Source organism: Zalophus californianus, chromosome 7, assembly GCF_009762305.2.
Source record: "Zalophus californianus isolate mZalCal1 chromosome 7, mZalCal1.pri.v2, whole genome shotgun sequence".
NCBI lineage: Eukaryota > Metazoa > Chordata > Mammalia > Carnivora > Otariidae > Zalophus > Zalophus californianus.
In genome coordinates this window covers 86297183-86320706 of record NC_045601.1, presented here as the reverse complement: position 1 = coordinate 86320706, position 23524 = coordinate 86297183, and the positions used below count along the sequence as shown (strand labels likewise).

Sequence of the window (23524 nt, the reverse complement as noted above, 5' to 3'; positions counted from 1 at the left end):
TTGGCTCATCTCCATTTACATTTCACTCATTGAGCCAAGTATGCTGGGATGCTTCTCTTGCATGATGCCATTTTGATTTTTCAATGAGACTGGAGTAAAATTGCAGCTATTTATGTGTTTGTAAATAAGCTGCCTTGCAGAATCAGTATGGGAAAAGGCACATGATATTTTGTATGAAAAATGAGGATTCTTGCTGTGCCTGAGATGATTTTTATAGTTCCGTCATCTTCCAGGTGAGATCCATGAGGGGAGAGATTTAAAGAGCGTGTTAGTTAGATACTTTTGGGTACCCTCAGTGCCTTGAGCCTGGCTTAATATGGGAATCCCAAGGGTGACTCTTGAAAGGGCCCTTTGGATAAACATTATTATACACTTAAAGGTGACACTGGCTCAGGGAACCTCTGAGGGGCTTTGTATGTTTTGTTTTATTTTAAATTTGCATCCATTTCCCATTTCCTTGGAATAGCAAATGAAAGTATTTATTAAAAGATCCTGGGTGGCATGCTACCTAGTTTTTTGGAACTATCTTTCAGAGGAGATTTCCTTGGCTTCTTGTATCTCCAAGTTTCCCTGTCTGTGCAAAAGAAATAATTCATTATTTCTCTATATATTGAGAGCTATATCCCAGATAATCATAACTCTGATTATCTTTAAATTGTGTTTTGGCAATTATCAGGGCAAAGTGGTGAAGTTTTGAAAGAAAATACACATAAAACGTGCACATACTATGGAGCTCCTTATTTTCTTGGTATAGTATAGTTCTTTTCTTTAATAATTTTTTATTGTTATGTTAATCACCATACATTACATCATTAGTTTTTGATGTAGTGTTCCATGATTCATTGTTTGTGCATAACACCCAGTGCTCCACGCAGAACATACCCTCCTTAATACCCATCACCAGGCTAACCCATCCCCCCACCACCCTCCCCTCTAGAACCCTCGGTTTGTTTTTCAGAGTCCATCATCTCTAATGGTTCGTCTCCCCCTCCGACTTACTCCCCTTCATTCTTCCCCTCCTGCTATCTTCTTCTTTTTTTTTTTTTTCTTAACTTATATTGCATTATTTGTTTCAGAAGTACGGTATAGTTCTTATCTTTCTTTAGTTGCTTCTATAGAAACATGTTTTAAATAAAAATGTCTCAAATAACAAAATAAAAATGTCTTAGTAGTTGAATATTTTAGAAAAGCTGATAAATGTTGAATTCCTGTATACTGTTGATTCTGAAGGGGCAATGCTCCCTTTTTTGACTTGCCAATGGGGAAATCATTTGATTTCAAATGTAGAAGGGAAGTGAATTTCCTTGATTTATTATTGAATTCAAGGATAGGAAAGAACCTTATTTCTTATGTTCTGTGACTGATAGTGGCTCGAGAAGGATTCTGAGGCCATATTAGGTTCAGCAGATAAGAATGCTGTGACCCATTAGCAAAAAGAGGGAAGACAGGAGAGCTTATCCGTGTTTCCAGTCTGTAGTCTCTCTGACTTAGGATGATTCCTGTGAGCTGGTGTCTTTTGCAACTGAAACAGTTCCTAAGAGTGAGGGGAAATGAGGCTATGTGTGAAAAGGTAATCAACACAGATTAACTTTAATAAGATTTTATGAGCTTGGATAGTATAGCTGGACACAGTGGCATCATTGACAGATACGGTCCCCTTAGCTTTTGTTGCAAATAAGTAAATCTCCAGTGAAGAGGAATCTTCTCTCTCTTTCATTAAATTAGTTGTTGCTTTCTGGAAGCAAGGGCTATTTAGTTTTCCAGCTTTACATGGGAAAAAAAAGAGCTGGTAGGAGCTATTTTCATTTGCATTTTATGTTTTTTAAAAAACATCATAACCCTCCACAAGTAGGAAATGCCAAATTATATATTTGTAAGATGGGTAGTGTTTCTTAGGAGTTGTTCAAGTTCTCTTGAACCTTAACAGTTCCCTTGGAAATAATCTTAAATATGAGGAAAGCTGCTTTGTAATATTGGAGCATGATCTGTACGTTGTCTGTACTGGTGTTGAAAGACTCACTCATGCTCAGGTCTTTTCTACATGGACCTTTACATTACTTCCAGATTTTTATCATTATAAATAATGCCACAACATCTAGGGAAGTTGTTTTTCTCTGTTTTTAGAATTGTTTACATAAGATTGATTTTTCACAGTGGAATTACTAGTTCATTTTTAGACATCTTGATATATACTTCTAATTATGTTTCACATTGTTTTATCCTTCTATTCTGTATAATACCCAATATCTTCAGTAGCATTAGACATTATCATTTAAAGATTTTGTCATTAAGTTTTGTTTTTTCAACTAAAGGCTTGTAGCAATTACAAATAAAAGCTGTAGCTTACTAAATAAGTATTAGGGGTTCCTGAAATATTTCTGTTCTGCTAAAGGGTGAATAAGAGGTAACATTCAATAGTCACTGTAGTGAATGCAGGGTAGTATAGAGCTCCCCCATTTTTTACAAAGATTTTATTTATTTATTTGTCAGAGAGAAAGAGGCAGAGAGAGGGAGAAGCAGGCTCCCCACTGAGCAAGGAGCCAGATGTGGGACTCGATCCCAGGATACTGGGATCATGACCTGAGCCGAAGGCAGACGCTTAACTAACTAGTCACCCAGGCATCCCTAGAGCTCCCCCTTTTTATTCAGTAAGCATTTAGTGATCTCACTATGGACTGGGCACTTTACTATGCTCTGGGATTACAATGGTGAAAGAATGTGGGTCTAGTTTTACCTTCTGGAACCTGCTGGAGAGACACATGATGCAAGGAAAAACTGCACTTCTCTCTTGACTTGACCAAGAAGAAACTGAGATGTGTTGCCTTCTGTCATCAAGCATCGGCCATGGGACTCAGTGCCACCACCCCTTCCCTTAGAAAGGCTAAACTTTCTTTAGCATCCCACACAAGGCTGATTTTCAATCTTTCCCTTATAAGGGCTGGTTTTCTAACCCATCTTTCATTTTTATTGTTCTTCTTTGGGACCTCTCCAAGTTCTCAAAACCAGTTAGATTCCGTGGCTCAAAATGATGTTTAGAACTACTGAAACTTCTAATTTCGGGAGGATTACTTCACAATTCCATTAAACTATAGAGAATGACTATTTATGCATCCCTTGGGTTTTCATATGGGCCATCCTGTCATTTTGTAGAGAAGAAGTTTCCCACGTAAGGAAAAGTGACTTAATTAAAAAGTTGTCCAGCTGTTTATATGAGATTGAATGACTCTTACACATAATTCTTATGTTATCACTATATTTCCTTAATTATAGTTTGCCACACCAAAAATGTGAGGTGAATCATTAAGTCATACATTCTTTTTTAAGATATATTTTTAAGGATTTTATTTATTTATTTATTTGTCAGAGAGAGAGAAAGAGAAAGAGAGAGCACAAGCAGGAGGAGCGGCAGGCAGAGGGAGAAGCAGGCTCCCTACTGAGCAAGGAGCCCTATGTGGGACTCGATCCCAGGATCCTGGGATCATGACCTGAGCTGAAGGCAGACACTTAACTAACTGAGCCACTCAGGCGTCCCTAAGTCATACATTCTTTTTTATTATTATTATTATGTTAATCACCATACATTACATCATTAGTTTTTGATGTAGTGTTCCGTGATTCACTGTTTGTGTATAACACCCAGTGCTCCATGCAGAGCATACCCTCTTTAATACCCATCACCAGGCTAACCCATTCCCCCACCCTCCTCCCCTCTAGAACCCTCAGTTTGTTTCTCAGAGTCCATCGTCTCTAATGGTTCGTCTCCCCCTCCGATTTCCCCCCCTTCATTCTTCCCCTCCTGCTATCTTCTTTTTTTTTTAACATATAATGTATTATTTGTTTCAGAGCTGTACCTCTGAAATAAGTCATACATTCTTAAGATGAAAAGAAAAGCCTGATAGGTTCACAATTACTGAATTCTTTAATTCATACAATATAACCAAATTACATATATTAGATAGAACAGAATTTTAAGAGAATGATTATGCAGATTTTAAGACTGCATGGAAATATTAACATCCCCAACCCAAGAACCAATCACAAGAATCTGTTATTTTTTTATGAAACATTTAGGGATGCTGATATATTCTGGTAACAAATGCTTTGTATAGAAATGGCTACTAAAATGTAATATAATATGAAATATTATTAGTTTAGTATTTCCATTTACCAGTTTTGGAAAAATTTAATATTATCATCAAATTTAAAGAAGTTGTAATTTTTCTCCTTCAGATTTCATATAATTCAATAGTGTTTAGGGAATGGTAAAGAGTATCAGTAATTGATCATATGTGTAGAGATTCTACAATATTCATACCTATTTTATTTTATTTTTGTTTTATTTTATTTTATTTCATTTCATTTGTTTTATTTCAGAAAGAACATTTAACATGAGATCTACCCTCTGAACACATTTTTAAGTGTACAATATATTATTGTTATTGACTATAGGTACCATGTTATACAGGATGTCTTTAGGGCTTATTTCCCATTTTATTATGGCTAATTGTATGAAATCATCTTATCTTAAAATGTCCTTATGCCAGTTACCTTGAGAGTAGTGAGGTGCCCGTTAAATATACTACTTAGGAGTCATAATAATGCAAATGTCATCATAAAGTAATAAAGTGTTCTGTTTTGGTAATTACTTGGGCCAATTTGACAGGCATTGATTAATCTACTGTTAGATTGTATATTTGATTTTTCTTCCCTCTTCACTCATCTTTTTATCCAATAAATCAAATCTTGTAAGAGCAGAGTTTTTGCTTGGGTGGGGGTTGTAAGTATCTATCTGTGGAGTGTGCACAGTAGGTTTTCAGAGTATAGAAAAGAAAGAAGGCACCTACTTCAAGTCATCATTAATCTTATTTGACCCATAAAATGCTGTGAGGATTAATTAGTTATTAACCTTAGGTGGTTGCAAATGTATTGCTTTTATAATGGCTATAAACTTAAATTTAAGCATGATCCTAAATTTATAAATTAGCCAGAGAATTGGCTATAGTAATGCATGATGTTTTGTTATACTAGTGCTTAAGAATAACTTTTTGTAGATTTATCAGACTCTGTGTTCCGTAAAATAGCACTGGATAGTCTAATCTCCATTCTCAGACACACAATCAGATAGTGAAATTCAATTTTAATTTCAATGATAAACTTTAAAATGTATGTCAATCAAGGAAGAATAATTGTGTCAGCTAATAAACTATTAATTTATTATCATTTCAATTCCTTCAACTTAACCATGAAAGGTAATCAGAAAATATGCAGGGTAGCCAAAAGATGTTTATGTTATTTTATGTGACTCACATAAACTTGGTGTACCTTGTCTGTTGCCTCATTTTAATTAACACTTACATTTCCTAAAAAACATGTGTTCCAGATTAGGTGAAATTTTTGTAATTTTAAGCTAAAAGTAATATATTTGAATAATTAATAATTCCTCTCACCATGACTGTATCCATGTAATTTAGAAGCAATCACAAGTTCAGTGAAAATTTCAATTAATATGGACACGCGTGGGAGCGCTGGGCAGAATGAACATCTGTTTGGTTGAAAACGAGATTGAATTGGCCAGATGTTTTGCAGCAAGGGTATTTCTCATATTTGAACCATCTCCCATCTCAGCTTCTTCTTTCCACTTCAGAATTTCCTTGCCTCAGCTGTCCTCTTTAGAGGCGACCCTTCTGTTTTAACCCCTTCACTTGTGCTCTTAATCTTCTTGCTGCCAGCCTCCTCTAATACCTTGATCCACCCGTGATCCCCTTTGCTCTTCTGTTTTCAGTGTCCCTCTCCAGTGCCCTGGCCTCTTAGTCTACAAATATATACTTAATCCCTTTCTGTTCTAGAAACATTTTCCTTGGACAATCCCTTTTACTCCCAAACTTCCCAAAGGAACAATGTTACTGACTACTTTTACTTCCTCACACATCCCTTAACCCCCTTATATCTCACCAGGGCTTCTTGAACACTGTGGAAATTTCTTTCAAAGTTGCTGGTGACCACTGTCCTGTCTCGAATACCCCTGGCCTAAGTATTTCTCTACACTGCCTTTCTGTACCCATTTCTTTCTGTCATATTTCTGCCCGTCATTTTTGCTGATTTGAATCTTATATATCCTAGAAAGTTTAGTATACACCCTACCTTCTAAACACAGTCCTCACTGATGTCTGCAAGCAAAATTCCTTCTTTTTGGGTGGTTCAATATACTTTTCATGTAATGCTGATCTCATTCTGGCTCGGATAATCTAAATGTTCCCAGGTCTCATTAGTATTAAGTTCAAATGATGTCATATTAACATCAGTGCCTAAATTGTGATGATTCCTACTTTCTACCCGCACAGATGTAGAACCTCAGCCTCCTCTTAAAAACAACTCTTGTTATTTTAGGAGCCCCAAGAGTGTTGCATGTGTGCTCATGTTCAAAAGAAAGTACACTCTTGTCCATGTATTCTAATCTCCTTGTTTATGCACGTCACCCTTGCTTTTACTGGGAGTCCCCTTCATGGGCCCCAGCCAACTCCTATTCATGGCTGCTCATCCTCAGCCCTCAGGTACCAGAGTTGCTCTGTGGCTTACAGCTGAGTGGGGTGTGTGTGTATACGCTCTGAAGGGTGAAGGCATGAGTTCAGTGATCCTCTAACTGTCACCTGGATCTCAAGGCTATGCCCAAGGCACAGGGCTGCACAGTGTATTTAACAAATGTAATTCAGTCAACTCCTGGCATTCTTTTTTCTGTGGCACTCAACAAGATATGGACTAGGCATTCCTCCCTATTATCTTTACATTTCTATCTCTCTTCTAATTTACCCATGATAAGACTATAAAATTCCCTTTGTGGGCACCTGGGTGGCTCAGTCGATTAGGCATCTGCCTTCGGCTCAGGTCATGATCTGCATCGGGCTCCCTGCTCAGCGGTGAGCCTGCTTCTCCCTCTCTCACTCCCCCTGCTTGTGCTCTCCCTCTCTCTCTCTGTCAAATAAATAAATAAAATCTTTAAAAAAATTCCCTTTGTTTATGAGGTGTACAGAATAAATATTTTATAATATACTGTCCCTATTATTTCTCAGTTCAGCTCTGATGGCCGTGAAAGAAGAAATTCTAACAAAGTATTTCCTTTGATTCCCAAATGACACAGAAGACCCACTACATGCCAGGCACTGAGGATTAAAGATAAATAAAGACATGGTGCCTGGTGTTGAGTTATTTATGTCTGGGAGGATAGATATATTGACAATTAGCTGTTATGGAATATAGTAGCAATCTTTAGATGTAGGTATACAGATGAAGAGATGAACAGAGAAAGCCATTTTGAAGGAACAAGGGAAAGCTTCACAGAGGGTGTGTAAGGTAGAAGCTTGAAGGATAAGTACAGATTTGCCAGGTGAGCCAGGGGGCCAGTGTGTGGTAGTTGGAGTATCATTTAAAGGTCAAGGCAGTTTGAAGAATGGTGAGAAATCCTGTGTGGTAGTGAACACAGGTGGCAAGAGTATCTGTGGGGTGGAGGAGGCTGAAAATGGAGGCTAAGATGCTGTTCTGAGTGGACTTACGTGCAAGGCTAAGGGGTTTGAACTTTATATAAAAAATAAAGTGAAAGGTGAAAGATTTCAATGATCTGAAGAGAAGCCGCAGTATATCAATTATACCTCAATAAAGCTGTTTAAAATAAAGTGAAGTTGTGAGAGCAATAGCATTACATTCTAGGAAACAAAGAAAGGAAGGAAGGAAGGAAGGAAAGAAGGATGGAAGGGAGGGAGGAAAGAAAGAAGGAAGGAAGGAAAAAAGAAAGGAAGGAAGGAAGAAAAACAGCTGAATATATGCCCCTGGGAAAATCACAGCTTGGGTTAGGTCCGAAAAATCCTGAGGCAGAAGGCAAGCCCCAGACTCCGGAAGGACACTTCAGTTTTCAGAGGATCACTTGGGGTTGGGGTGTGACCCAGGATTTATGTTCTTTTTTGGGTGGAGAGGTCTGAAAAAATTAGCCTTCCAAGTCTTTCTGAAGAGCAGTCCTAGAGAGGTCTATCCTTGATTTTCATTATCTGAGCGTCATATAGCAGAAGGGCTTGTTTTCAATGGGAAGTTATTTACAATGTCAGGATGAACATGTGCTAATCATAACAGACATATGATTATCAGAGAGTCATCCAAGCTTTGTTTTCCCATTAACAATCTATCTGTCTGAATTCCCTTAGCAAGCAAGCACAAAAAGGCTAAGATTTCAGAGTCTGTGTCTGTGGAGCTCAAACATCACCACCCAGCTTGCAGCGAAGGCATTTCAGACAAACCTTCCAGGCCCTGCTAGCCAAATTGCTTGTAATGTGACAGGTGATGGTGGGTGTCAGCTGGGAAAGAAATGACTTACTATAAACTCCAAACATCTCTCACTTCACTCCCAGGAAATGTAACTTGTATCATATTTCTCTTCCTGGAAGATATTCAGCAAGTCAAAGGCCCCATTGATACTTGTAAACACGGAAGTTCTTCATAAACTCTTCCTCATGCTTATTTAGGATGGAAGCATTAATTTGGAAGCGAGTTCTTGATATTTAAAAATAGATTTTTTTCCAGTTAGCCATTTCATTTTGAAAGCAAAAAAGTAAATAAAGGTTGGTCTTGCTAAATATGATCTGGAAAACTCACTTCATCCCTACCAAAATAGCCCTTTTAAAAAAAAGGGCTTTGCTTCAAGCCTTGTGCTATGACCTAGTTGAAGAATTACCTCTGGAACTGTTGTAATTAGTAACTAAATTTTTTGAATGCTTTGCTATCCAAATATATACCATGCTTGATTTTGGGAACACCATATACAAAATGAAATTTCTCTAGAATAATTATGTTCTCTTTTCAGTTTATGAGCACTGAAATTATGAAAGCTTGTTACTATCTCCTTTTTTTTCTACCTTTCACTTCTTGCCTCGCGTTCCTTATTATTTAGTTTGGTAAAAGAACAGAAAAGAAACTGGCAGTCATGTTTTTTTTCTTACTCTTTAATTCTGCAGTTTGGTTTTTGTCCTTTATTTTTTCTATACATGAGACAGAGATGTCGCTTGCCATATTACAAACTATGGTCCTTCTAGGAATACTGAACAAATACATCAACTTGAACTTGCTGTACAATGAAATTACCAATTACTTAATATACAAAGAAGTAAAGAAATTTATGAGCTTCATTATGGTCTTTATTTTCCTTGACAAGAAACCACCAGGGCCTAGTCATGGAAAATAAATGAGATCCACTCCCTGATTCCATCTCCCCATAAAACAACTTTATCAATAAATATTTGCACACACTTTAAAAGAGTGAATTATTTTTTGTTTTATGATTTTTCACGCTTGCAGTGCTCCCTATCTAGAAGGGAGTATGAAAAAGCAGTTTGTCCATTTAAGGTAGTTCTTATTGGTTTCTCATTAACTGGACAGCCAGGAATGCCTGTGATTTGTTCAGCTGACACCCTTCTGTCCCTGAGAGAACAGACTTCAACTTTATGAAGTTAACTTTGTGTATAGCTATGTTTGACATTGATTTCACACCTCAGGGGATGAATGGGATAGAAGCTTACACTTACACATCCCCATGCCAGGAAAGCATTAACGTAGGATCAGTGCTAAAGGTTCTCCTTCCATAATCATTTGAAATAGTCACATTTATGATAATTAATTTCACTTTTTAAGGAATTGCTGGTCTTCTTTGTCAGGTTACCATTCTTTTGATGTTCTTCCTAAGGTATTAAAATCCCAATATATTTTCTCACCAGTAAGATAAACACCAAGGCAATTTTTATCAGAATGCTTCATGCTTTTCTTCACATTGCATAATTATTAGTATATATGCTATTCTCATAATTTTTCCTACTTCCTGAAACATTGTACTCATTTAAAAAAATGCTTGGTGATAAATCCTAATTTTTCTAAGAAATGATCTCTAGGGAATATAGAAAAAATACTCCTGACTGGTTATCACCTTTGTAGCATGGATATCTTTCTTAAAACCCAAGAGATCATAGCCCTCTTTTAAAGATATAGCTGTGTGGTTTCAATACTTCCTGATCTGTGCTCGAAGTATGATTAAGGGAAGGAACTGTAATAATCTTCCCTTCAAGGCTACTGGTTACCTAAAATATGCAAATGTCATAATGAATGCTTTGCTCTGAGCCCCAAGTATAATTTGTTGTTGTTGTTAAATATTACCATGATTGTAAACATTTTAACTATTCATTTCTTGATACTAATATTTGATATTTATTTATATCCCCCCCATCTCACCTAGTACTCAGAAAAGTAGTTTTTTTCCCTTCCCTAGAGTTGCATAACGTTACTTTTAAGTCAGGTCAGTAATGATGAGGGAAATTTTATTCTTAACCCAGAGGATGCAAGCAACTTGATATACTGGAAAAAACTGACCTTGGAATTAGAAGTCCCGAGTTCAAGTTCCATCCTGACCTCTGTCTGGCAGAGTGAGGTGGGGGCAATAATTTAACTTCTGTGGCTTTAATTTCTCATTTATGAAATGAGATGGTTGATCTAAATCACTCTAAAATTTCGCTTGAGCTTTGCAACCATAGAACTACAGGAAACTATTAATGTGTGGCTTCTTCAGTTGAAACATTTTCAAACACTGGAAGACTTCTGCTGAAGGACACTTTTGGTGAAATCTTCCTGGGGAAGCTGTTCAATTTTGCTATAACCTGTAGAGATTTTAAATTTCTTTTTGAAAATAAGAACACTGATTGTGTTTGTTCCTGGACTCATTTTGTATCAAGCTGTTTGATTAACCTGCTTTACATCATATGGAGCTTGAATTTTTTCCTTCTGTTTTCCTGCTGAATGTGATGTGGCATAGTCTAAAAGGCCTTAACTTTAAAGCATTATGCAAATACAGTGTTTTGCACATGCCAGGACTGGTCATATGTATCATGGTGGATTTTCCATTAATGGAACAAATTTTTATTTGCACTTCCTATATGCCAGATACCAGTCTAATGGTTGATTTAGAGCAACAAGTCTGGCAGAGCCCCTATTTTCATGGAAATCACATTCTAGTGGTTGGAGACAGGCAATTCATGTGTAAACCAATATATTTATTTTAAAAAAGTTGGGTAGTTATAAGCCTATGAAGAAAATAAAACAAGGTAATATGTTAGGGAGTAACTGAAGTGAGAACAGCTGTCGACCTTCCAGAAGAAGTGACATTAGAGCTAAGACCTGAATAGCAAGGAGAAGACATCTAAGTGATGACTTCTGGGAATGACCATTCTGTGTTTTGAGAAAACAGGAAGAACAAAGACCGAAGACCTCAATGAGCCTGGTGTGCTCAAGGAACAAAGTTCAGGTCACCTCACCTGGAGTATGGGTGTCACACAGAGACTGGAATAGGAGATGATGTGTTAGAGAAGGCAGGGGTCAGAACAGATAAAGCCTTGTGAGCCATGATCAAGGATGTGCACATTTTATTCTAGGAACTAAAGGACATTGTAGGAAGGATGTAAGTAAGGGAGGGATGTGGTCTGATTTACATTTGAAAAGGGCATCCTACAGGGCTAGCCTGTAATGGAGGGGAAAGAGGGAGAACAAAACCATCACAGGAGTCCTGAGGAGAGAAGGTGGCGGCTTGGACTAGTGAGTGACAGTGGAGCTAAAGAGAAGTAGACAGAGTCGGGATCTATTTTGGTGGTAGAAACAGTAAGACTTGCTGATGGTTGGATGTGATGGAGGAAAATAAAGGAAAGGTAAGATTCAAGAATGACTTTTAGGCTGGAGAATGTGGACGATTGGCCACGCCTTTTATGGAGATGTGGAATTCTGGTAAAGGGATGTGTTGAACGAAGTTCAATTTCAGTTATTTAATTAGAGATGCCTTTAAAATCCAAGTGGAGAGGCCCAGTAGAGAGTTAGGCACGTGAGTTGACAGCACAGTCACGGAAAATTGTCAAGGTTTATCTTGGTTCCATCTCCCCTTTAGCATCACCTTTCTTTTTGGAACTTTTTTCTCATACTCCCAGTGCCTTAAGATGGTGTTTGTGTTGCCCAGGACAATGACATTTCAGTCTTCTAACTCAGGGGCATTTCCTGCTCTGGATTTATTCCTCCCTTTCTGCGTCTTCTCTGTTAACTTCCTTGCTTTATCATGATCTCATAGATTTCTGTTCTATTTTTTCCAAGGTGAGAATTAATTATTAGACCATTTGTTAGTATTATGTGACCAGTTTCTAGGGACTATTTTAGTGGTAACAGAGCTTATGTTTTATAAACACAAGCATTTTCCAGAGAGGAAGAAAGCTCTAATCGTAGAGTATTAGGTGTTTTGGCTTGTCAACGAACGTACTTCGTAGTTAGGGAGAATCTCTGCATTCATACCATGTATACAAAAGACAGTGAATGTACATCTTATTTAATAACAATTACACATACACAGAATGATTAAATGTTTCCTTCACCTCATGCCGAGGTCTTTCCTGTAATACAGATATGTTTTAGACATCATTATTTTATTTATATTTCTTAAAGACTTTAAATAAATTCTGATCAGCAAAAGATTTTTCATTAATCAAGTGAGAAAGAAGATCTAGAGAATGTGAACAGTATGCTACATAGACAAATACAGCCCATTCTTAAAATCCTGTGCAGCGAATTCCTTCATGTTTAATAAAATGTTCATTTGTGTCCAACTTCATGAGTACAGGGACTAGTACTTTGTAATTAGATATTCTGTTTGAAGTATATGGAGAAAATATTGGGAAAAGCGTATTTTCATTTGAAGTTTCTTTCATCTTGTCCTACTGCTTCAGTGACTGAACCATTCTGAAGGCTTTAGATTGGGAGTTATAGACTTCTGTGACTTTTTACCTCCCATAATAGAAAAAAAAATATTTGTTATTGTTAAATCTCCCTCATTTCTGACCTTGAAGAACATCAGATTAATTTATAGTTCACTTTAAAGACAGGATTTTTTTTTCTAACCTGAAAATAGTAGTGTTGTTTTACAAATGACCATTAATACAATTTATGATGCTCACTGTAAAAACTGAGGAAGTAGTGAAAATATAAAGAAGAAAATTTAAAAATCTCTCTTAATTTTAACACTGAGAGGGAAGTACTGTAATGTTAAAATCTTTATGAAATCAGTTTTTTAGCGGGGTCAAATCTCACTGGTTCTCAGAGCTGGACGTTGCCTTGTGCCAAAGCTATACTATGTTATAAGGAGCCCTACTTCTGATCCTCTGCCACTTCCCTTAGAGTTTAATAGTGTTTCTTTAAATTTGATGATTGAACAGAGGGCTGCTATACATAGAGAACATCAGAGAGCAGGTGAAAACTATATTTTAGATTTTTTTCAACACTGAAATAAATTACAAGTTCAAAGGAGTCTAAAATATGTGAATTACAAGGCTTCAGAGACACTCCAGATTATATCTAGAACTAGTGCTCTCAGGCGCTAAGTATAAAGAGGACTCTGCAAGCAGCAAGTTTCCTTTGGCACCTTTGGATAATTTGGAATGACTTTAGTTTGGCTCTCAGTGACTTAGTCACATTAAAAAAATTGATTTTAGATTGAACATTTTGTTTATTTGGTATATTTCTGCTCTCACTTGTCCATGAATATTTAGGTGACTTTCATTAATGTGAAGAAAAGTAGACAATGGGAAATAAAGGATTAATTACACATAAATTTCACTAAATTTTGAGCTCTTCAAATATAGGTTAGTATTAATTTATGTGGATGAATTTTCCATTTACAGCACTGAACTATATACAATGTGTATGAAATGGAGGGAAGGTAGAAAATATCCCAATGGTAATTTCTAGCCATATATATATATATATATATATATATATATATATATATATATATGAATTAGTTTGGCAAGTAAGAATCAACAATATTTTTCTTAATGGGAATATCACTGAATAAGAAGTGGATAGAATTTCTTATAGGAAATTACACTCCATTCAAAAATATTCAAGCATGGATATCTTACGCATAGCGAGCTGTCATTATATCTCTCTGGTAACAGACCAGTAATCCAATATGGCCTCTTTTATAATAGAAACTTTGGCAGACCCAGTGAAATTATTCTGTGTCACATTAAGTATGCTTGTGTGGTATAAACAAGAAACATAGTCTGTAAGAGCTGATACATTTTGTAATATATTGTTTTTAAAATAGAGAAATTTTCCTTCAAAATTTACAATTTTGGCAAGCAAAATCATTTTTGGCTTTGAAAGTAGAGCAAGAATTATTGAAAGGAAAATACAGTAATTATAAGGATTTTTATCCATTATAAACTTAGACTAAGAAAAAATCAGGTTTTCTGTAAACATAACTGAATTTACTTCAGTGTATTAAGACTGTATTTATTGTATATTAACATTATTAATATTAATAATATTTTGTATTTTGGTTTATTATTTTTTGTTACAGAAGGAACCTTTCATGAAATGTATTTTCAATTTTGAATTAGATTGTAAATTTTTGAAAAATAACTGTATTTATGAAATATTATGAATTATTTAAAATATGAAATATTAAACAATTCTATCAAAATTAAGTGCATCCGTTTCATTTGCTAGGTCACTCATTCACTTAACAAACAGTTATAGAGTGCCCTGGTGGCACTGCACTTGGGCTTTGTGGATGATACAAAGATACATGAAATGCTTCCTTGCCTTCAAAAAGCTTGCAATCTCATGAAGAGATGTGACAGGTGACTTTATGTCCAAAATCCTAACTAGTAAGAAGAAAGGTGTTTTCATGATTTTTTGCTTTGTCACATCAAGTGTGCCAACATAAGCAGTCACTGTTTTTGCTTCATTTGCACAGTGTTGGTCTGGACAGTGTTTATAAAAAATCTGAGTCGATTGACAAAATGAAAACTCTAAACTTTTCAGATAAAAATCTGAGTAATTTGGCTTCTCTTGAAAAATAGGATCATCTGGCAACACTGGGCCCACATTCCCATAAGGTAACAATTGGCTGGAGCTAATCAGCAGCTGCCCCCTATAGATGGGTTGGGCTCTTATTTTTCCCCAGGTCACACTTGTGACCTGTACATGAGGATGGGTGTCGGTTGCTCTTATTAACTCACTTCCTTTTGTGTGTGTGTGTGTGTGTGTGTGTGTATGTGTGTTTTTAAGATTTTATTTATTTATTTGACAGAGTGAGCACAAGCAGGGGTTAGTGGCAGAGGGAGAGGGAGAAGGTCCCCACTGAGCAGGGAGCCCAATGCAGGGCTCAATCCCAGGACCCCAGGATCATGACCTGAGCAGAAGGCAGACGCCTAACCAACTGAGCCAACCAGGCACCCCTGTTTTGTTTTGTTTTGTTTTGTTTTATAAAAGTCTTAAGAGGAAAGTGAAATTTTCTTATATGCATATTTCTATCCAAGAGGGGAAAACCCAAAGCTAGACTGAGAGGGCCATGTGGTTTTTGTTTTGTATTTTTTTTTTTTAGGTAGTTTATATCTGAATTCAGTCCACTAATTGGTTCATTTAATAATACTTATTGAGTACCCACCTTGTGCAGGCACGGCTCTAGATGCCAGGAACAAGAAGGTGAATAGGATAGACAACGAACCTCAGGAAACTTACATTCCAGTTTCCTGGCTGGGTCCTATAGGCCTGTGGTTGTGACCCCTGGTTTATATCAATGAGGAAAAGATATCTTCAGTGTTAAAACCTTTAGAAGGATTGAGGAGAATGGGGATTGAGAAGGGGCCAGTAGATTAGCTGATTGGAAATGCTTTTAGAATGCAAGAGAGTTAAGGACTAAGTGGGTAGTAACAATGCAGATATTAAGATATTCATGTAAGAAGGTTGATGAATAGATGAGAGGGTGATACAATGATGTAGCAAGGTTGGAGGAAGTTTTGTCTATTTTGTAGCAGGGGGAGGATATGCATATGTTTGTAAACCAAGATCAAAGGGGCATTGGAGAGGGAGAGGTTGAAGAGTTGAAAGGACTTTTAACCTTCTAAAATGCAAAATTGACTGTAGAAAGGGATTTGGAACAAAAGAGAAAGAAAGATTACAATACATTCTTTGAAGACAAAAAGCAGTTGGAAGATGTTAGAACCTATGTATTGCTGGGCTGGCTAGTGAGATGTGGGCCAGTTGACTTCCGTGGACACCTGAGAGACTTATCACTTCGGGGAACCAGCCTGTGCAGAAACTGGTGAGGGATGTGTGTGTGGGTGTAGTGTACTTTTTTCCTCATACAACCAGACAAAAGGTGAGAGGTTTATTAGACTTATTATTGAGAGAAATTGAGCCAGAGAGCCTCCAGATGCAAGGTAAGCAGGATAGTGAAGGCAGGAAAGAGGCATGGCACCAAAAACAGAGGGATGAAGCAAAATTCTGTACCGAACTGTAGAACCCCCACATACACGCTCTGCTTCTAGAATGCCTGCATCCAGGTGAATACTCTTTACCAAGTGGGACGTAGAAAGATTCTTCTTTGGAGAAACTGAATGTCCTTAGAGAACTAATCTTTCTACATTCACATTTGAGGAACTTGTAGTGAAATCCACCAGCTGATCATGCTATGCAGTGAAGTTGTTCAGTGACACACTGTGACACATACATGAAGCTTGCAATCAAAGTTCAGTGCTTCATCCTTAATTACATATGGATTATAAAAAACCATCAGAAATTAGAGTGTAGCTTCCAGCATGGAAGAGAGAGGCCAAACTATCAAACAGGAAACACTAACTGGATGAAATGAAGATATTCAAGGATGCAGAGAGAAACATTAAAAAACCCACCTAATTGATTTTATCAGGGATTTAAAAATATTGCATTCAGGATAATTTTTTAAAAAGAACAAAAGAGAATCCTGGTAATAAGAAAATAACAAAAATTGGTGTTGCATGGATGGATTGGAAAATAAATCAAGGAAATATCCCAGAAAGTAGAATAGTAGAATAGATTGTTAAGGTAGGTGTTAAATGGTTGTCTAAAAAACAAGTTCCTGAAAGAGAGGAAAAGGGAAGATTGTATAGAAAAAATAATAAAAACTTACAAAATTTGTTTTCAGTACTGTGCAATCCATATTCAAAGATGTGTTCAATACAATGAGTAGAAGCAAAATCCCAGGAAATAGTACTGTCAAATTCCAGAACACTTGAAATAAAGATATGATCCCAAAAGCATGAAGGTGGAGAGTGGGGAAAAGGAGGCAGGAAATTAGAAGAAAGATGGAGACACAAATTACTGCATGTGGGGGTGGAGTGGGGACTTGCTGTGTGGGTTGAGGTTTCCTTTTTAAAAGGAGTTTGGATGCAACTAACTAGTTCAAAATGGTCATTTGGATGTTTATGTTTTGGCATCACCTCTCAACTATACCTGTGCTCACCTTGAGGTTTGTAGGTGGTCCCAAAGAGAAATGGCAGACATCAAAGCCACATTATTTTGTTATCTATTTATTTGGGTACACAGGAAGGTTTTTGTTTGTTTGTTTGTTTGTTTTTTAAGTAAGCTCTACACCCAATGTGTGACTCAAACTCACAACCGTGAGATCAAGACTCCCATGCTTCACCAACTGATAAACCAGGTGCCCCCACAAGAGTTTTTATTATAATATTTTTATGTAGTTCAAAAATTACATAAGAAAAATTTTTTGAAATTGTATAGATAACAAAGGGGAACATACAGATACATTTTAGCACATACAGGGTCTTGAGGCTATTTTATATAGTCATTCACTCTGTTGTCTGGTATGGAGAAGGGGGTCAGTTTAATAACATAAAACAAAATGGAAAAAAAAACGTCACTCTGAAGTCCTTCTTACTGGTCAAAGTACTACTTCCACCCTGGTTTCTTGACTGCCCATCCAGCTCTTTTACACATATAAGGTCTTATACTTTTCCAATGAGGATTTGTTATTAATTCAGCCAGATTCATGATCCCAGGGTGGGGATCACCATGTACCCAGGTCCCCCTTCACCAAACTGGGAGAAGGATGGAAGACAAAGTAGAGGTAGGGGGAGCCAGTTCGGATCTTCCCAGGAGATGTGCCTTCTGCCCCGTGGTTGTCCCAGGCTGACATTCAGGCTATGGGGCAGAAGGACTTGTCCACTCGCCAGTACCGTCCACACGCCAGTACCATCCACACATGGAGACATCACTTCCTTTAGCCGTGGAAGTCCGCTGTTCTGCCAGCCGTTCTTGGTCTGGTTCTGGTTCGGGGAAGCAGCGGTCAAAAGAGACAGTTTGGTAGTTCCTGATTTTGGACTTGGTGTCTTCCGCCATGGTGCGGACTCCTAAAGACTCACCTGAAGCAGCTCGCAGCTCAGTGTGACTCTCAGCAAAGACACCGGAGTCAGACCGGAAGTGGAATTAGCATTCTGTTTGCTTTTTAATGAACAATGTTACTTAAAGCAGTACAGTAAAAGGGGCGCCTGGGTGGCTCAGGTGGTTAAGCGTCTGCCCTCGGCTCAGGTCATGATCTCAGGGTCCTGGGATCGGGCCCCGCATCGGGCTCCCCGCTTGGTGGGAGGCCTGCCTCTCCCTCCCCCGCCACCGCTCCCCCTGCCTGTGCCCTCTCGCTCTCTCCGTCAAATAAATAAATAAAATCTTAAAAAAAAAAAAAAAGCAGTACAGTAATGGTCATTGTGAAATTTAGTAAGGGTGACTTTATAGAGAAAATTCCATTTTAGAGACTCTATTTTATTGTGATTGGAAAGAAATATCGTGTTTCAAAGAACTTCATACCTAGATTTTCTTTCCTCACCATCCTCAGTGTTCTCACAATAATTCTTTGTTTTCCTTCCCCAGTAAGATATTTCCCAAAGGCCTTCCTGATGAGTACGCCATAGCAGCTATGTTTCGAATACGAAGAAGCACCAAAAAGGAACGGTGGTTCCTGTGGCAGGTTTTAAACCAACAGAATATACCACAGGTCAGGAACTGTAGAGTTGTGCTGATTTGTTTTCGCCTATGTGGTTATGCCAGGTGAATCTTGGCACAGTATGCACAAATTTGGAAGCAGATCTAGTATCTGGATTTTCGTTTAGAGGAATCATCAACAGGGACATGCAAGTATTCTCATAGGATGATCTTGCTGAGATCTGTAATATGATTCATATTTTGTCTAAAGACACTCAAATGACCCTTCTTTCAAAACTGCTTCATTGACACTAAGTCCACCTCACTAATAACTCCTTTGTCTCCTATCATTCCTGATATGTATTATTTTTAAATAATTCATTCGTTGTTTCATTTGAAAGTCTGTCATGAGTGAAGAGGTGGGATAAAAATATTGATTCCATCAATAAAAAGTTAATGAACACATGCTACATGCGAGTTAGTGACCAAGAGAAGAGATTTTTAAAAGTGTAATTCCTTTCTTAGGGAGCATAAGGTCTAAGGGGATGGCATCTAGGAGAACAATATACTAGAGCATAATCGCAGTGTGACAGGTGCAGTGGTAGAGGTAAGCTCAGAGTTGGGTGGGGACTATGGGAGCATAGAAAGGGCAGCTTCCTAAAACGGGGCACAGGGAGAAGGAACCAGGAATACTTGTGCAAGAGATGACACGGGCAGAAAGATGAGCATGCAAGGACTCCAGGTGAGGGGGGAGATGAACCTCAGTATTACTTATTGGCACTTTACATTTGTGTTTCTTTCTATACATATCCACTGAGATGTTTTTCATTTCACTGATCTTTTAATCTGTTAATACAGTCACAATTTTATGAAGGAAAGATGAACTGAATTAAGAGTATATCCTTTATGAAAAGACATTTTCTCTGCACCATGCAAATCATCAGAGTTTCAAGAAGTCAATCTCAGTTTCCATGCTAAGAGAAGTGATCCTATTCTTATTCTTTTTAAATTAAGTAACATTTAATTCTTGAATTACTCATACAGAATATATATATATATATATATATACACTTAGATATGCCCATACATATAAATATATACCCTCAGATGTTCTCTCAAGAAAGGAACATGTTACATTCACCAGAATGCCCCATATTTAAAACATTTTTGTAGCTGGATATTTACTGTTCTTTTGTATTAACAAATCTGGTAGACACAGATATCATCTAAAACATTTTACTAAGTGCCTCAATTATACCAACATGTATCTCTAATTTTTTAATTTGTGTGCTTTAGTAATTTTGAACACTGGTTTTAAAACATTTAATGCTAATTTGCATTTTTGCAGGTTTCTATAGTAGTTGATGGTGGAAAGAAAGTGGTGGAATTTATGTTCCGAGCTCCTGAGGGAGATGTGTTGAACTACATTTTTAAAAATCGAGAACTCCGTCCTTTGTTTGATCGTCAGTGGCATAAACTTGGCATTGGTATACAATCCCGGGGCATTTCACTCTATATGGATTGTAGTTTAATTGCAAGCCAGCATATAGACGAAAAGGACCCTGTGGACCTTCGTGGAAGGACTGTTATCGCTGCACGAGCTTCCGATGGCAAGCCTGTGGACGTGAGTTGTGATGTTGGTTATGAAATAGAACTAGTAAAGTTTCTAAATTAGATACCTTATTAAAACCTTCTTCCTTTAATTACTATGTAATACATTCCCTTCTCAACACTGTTTAAATTAGCCATCAGATGTGTGAAGCATAGCTATGTATTTCCAACTGTATTTTCACATATATTATCTTCTCTCTATTTTCTTCAGCATGTGAATTTAAAAGAACTAGGTCATGCATTAAAAAATAAGATTATTACAATTAAATTCTAGTAAAAATGCACCATATGATACAAAAAGGCAGCTTGAATAAGCTTATATGTTTTGAATAGAAAAGATTGGGAAAAGATGAACTTTAAATTAAATGGTCCCAGATTATCTGATGTTTCCACTCAAGAACAATAGGCTGTTTACTCATCCTCAGAATAGCAGCAGTTTCGTATTGCAGACTATTTCTCAAAAGCCTATAGTTGTTTTCAAGATTCTGTTGGACTGAAACGTAGCTACTAATTGTGTCAGTAGGTCATTTGGATGAGAACAAATGGCTAGCAATACCTTTCAGATAAAAAGGTCCTTTAAAAATCATATTTGGTGTTCAGGTGATAATAGATTTATTATTGATTTCCCTAGAGAAGAAGGCCTATAATCTTAAAAAAAAATCCTAAAATAGGGAGATATCTTTAAATTTCATGACTTCAGACTTTCTTATAGGTAGAATGATGAGAAAACCCATAAAAATTACCTGAATGCAGGTCACCAATAGGAATTGCTAATGCATGTTCAGTTTTTTTTTTCAAAAGTACAATTCTGTACAAATACATATTGGGGCAGTGTATTTTTTCTAAATGCCCCTGTGGAAGGAATCATGATAGACAGAAGATTAATAGATGGATAAATATAGTATATGTATAAATATATATTCAATAAAATATTTTTAAACTATCTTCTCTTAGAAACAATGAACAAATCAGTGAGAATGCCATAACTAGGGCTCAGTGATGATCAGCAAAATAGGCCAGAGTAGGAAAAACCAATCATGGAGGCAAGACATCATGGCACTGTGGAGAGTGAGCTGGTTTGGGAATCAGACAGACGGGGTTGTAAATCTTAGCTCATCTACTTAACTGTAATTATCTGCTAATTTATCTTGTTAGCTGTTAATTTATCTGAGTCTCAGTATCCTCAGTTAAAAAGTAGTGTTGGTAGAGTTACCTAGTTACAGTTGTATAGAGCATGTGCAGTGATGCCTAGTATGTGGTTAGTTCCCTGTATATTCATTTATTTATTCAGGACCAAACACTCCGTCAACCTTGGCCTGAGAGAATGGAAAAAAAAAAAAAAATCCTGTTTGTCTTAGAGATCTTGAAGGCTAATGGAAGGATCAAAGTCTATATCGGTAAATGGAGTCTGCCAATAATAACAGTATTAATTATAACACAACAATACTAGACAGACCTTTCAGAAAGTTCTCTCCAAAGGCAAGGGAAGACGTGGAGACCAACAGTTAGAACATCAAAGATGTAACTTTCAGCAGTAGGTGGAGTGTAGGTAGATAGGGAGTCAATTCAAGGAATTCTAACAACAGTATGGGAGAGTGGCACCTGCTACAAGTACTAAAGTTTGGGACTGGAGTTTGGGATTGGAACCTCTTATAAGACTAGTGAGAGCAAAGTGGGCTCTCTTTCAAGGACTGAAAGAACTAAGCACATACTGAAATAAATTCAGAACCTTTGTGGGGAGATGGCAGTGAGAGAGGAATTACTTATTGCAAGAGCAGGGTTCAGGCTCAGAGCTCACCCTCTGAAGGTTGAGGGTTGTGTCCTGTGTCTCATTAACTTCTCACCCAAGAAAAGAATTGAACCCAGAACCTGGGGCTGAAAAATATCAGGCATGTCCTCTAAAAAGACACAATGTAAAAATTATAATGTTACAATCATTTCATAGTTTAGTGAGGTATCTTACTTTATTTGAGGGTAAAATTAAAGCCATAACCAAAATGAGGAGACAGAGGAATATGTTCCAAATGAAAGAACAGCACAAGATGACAGCAAGAGACCTAAATGAAATAGAGATAAGTAATATGCCTGATAAAGAATTTGAAGTAATGGTGATAAAGATAAAGATACTCACTGGACTTGAGAAAAGAGTGGAAAACCTCACTGAGACCCTTAACAAAGAGATAGAAAACATAAAAAAGAATGAATCAGAGATGAAGAGCTCAATAACTTAAATTAAAAATACATTAGATGGAATAAACTCTAACTAGAGGAAGTAAAAGAAAGGATCAGTGACCTAGAGGACAGAGTAATGGAAAGCAATCAAACTGAACAGGACTTAGGGAACTCAGTAACATCATCAAGCATAATGATATTTACATTATAGGGATTCCAGAAGGGGGAGAGAAAAGGGGACAAGAAATTTATTTGAAGAAATAATAGCTGAAAATTTCCTGAATCTGGGGAAAGAAACAGAAATCCAGATCAAGGAGACACAGAGAGCGCCCAGCAAAATCAACCCAAGGAGGTCCACACCAAGACACTTCATAATTAAAATCATAATTAAAATGGCAAAATTAGTGATAATGAGAGAATTTTAAAAGCAGCAAGAGAAAATAGTTACATACAAGGGAAATCCCATAAGGCTGTCAGCTGATTTTTCAGCAGAAACTTTGCAGGCTAGAAGAGAGTGGCATGATTATATATATATGTATATATATATATTCAAAGTGTGGAAAGAAAACCCTGCAGCCAAGAATATGCTATCGAGCAAGGCTATCATTCAGACTAGAAGGAGAGATAAAGAGTTTCCTAAACAAACAAAAGGTAAAGGAATTCATGACCACAAAACCAGCCCTATAAGAGAGAATGAATGGAAAGGAAAGAGCATAAGTAGGAGCAGGAAAAGGAGAAAACACAAAAGCAGTAAAATCAATTATATCTATGAAAATCAGTCAAGGGATTCACAAAATAAAAGGATGTAAAGTATAACACCATATACCTAAAAAGTGAGGGAGAAAAGAGTAAAGAATGGGTTCAAACATAAACAACCATCAACTTAATATAGATTGTTATATGCATAATATGTTATATACAAACC

General features: G+C 37.0%; 1 protein-coding gene across 1 annotated transcript in view; it reads left to right on the top strand.

Moving 5' to 3' along the window:
* Positions 1 to 23524, top strand: part of COL19A1 (collagen type XIX alpha 1 chain) — a 325436-nt gene that overhangs the window by 24876 nt on the left and 277036 nt on the right. Inside the window, exons 5-6 of the mRNA XM_027602614.1 lie at positions 18766 to 18889; positions 20165 to 20440. Of these exons, the coding sequence (XP_027458415.1) occupies positions 18766 to 18889; positions 20165 to 20440 (400 nt within the window). The remainder of the gene's footprint in view (positions 1 to 18765; positions 18890 to 20164; positions 20441 to 23524) is intronic.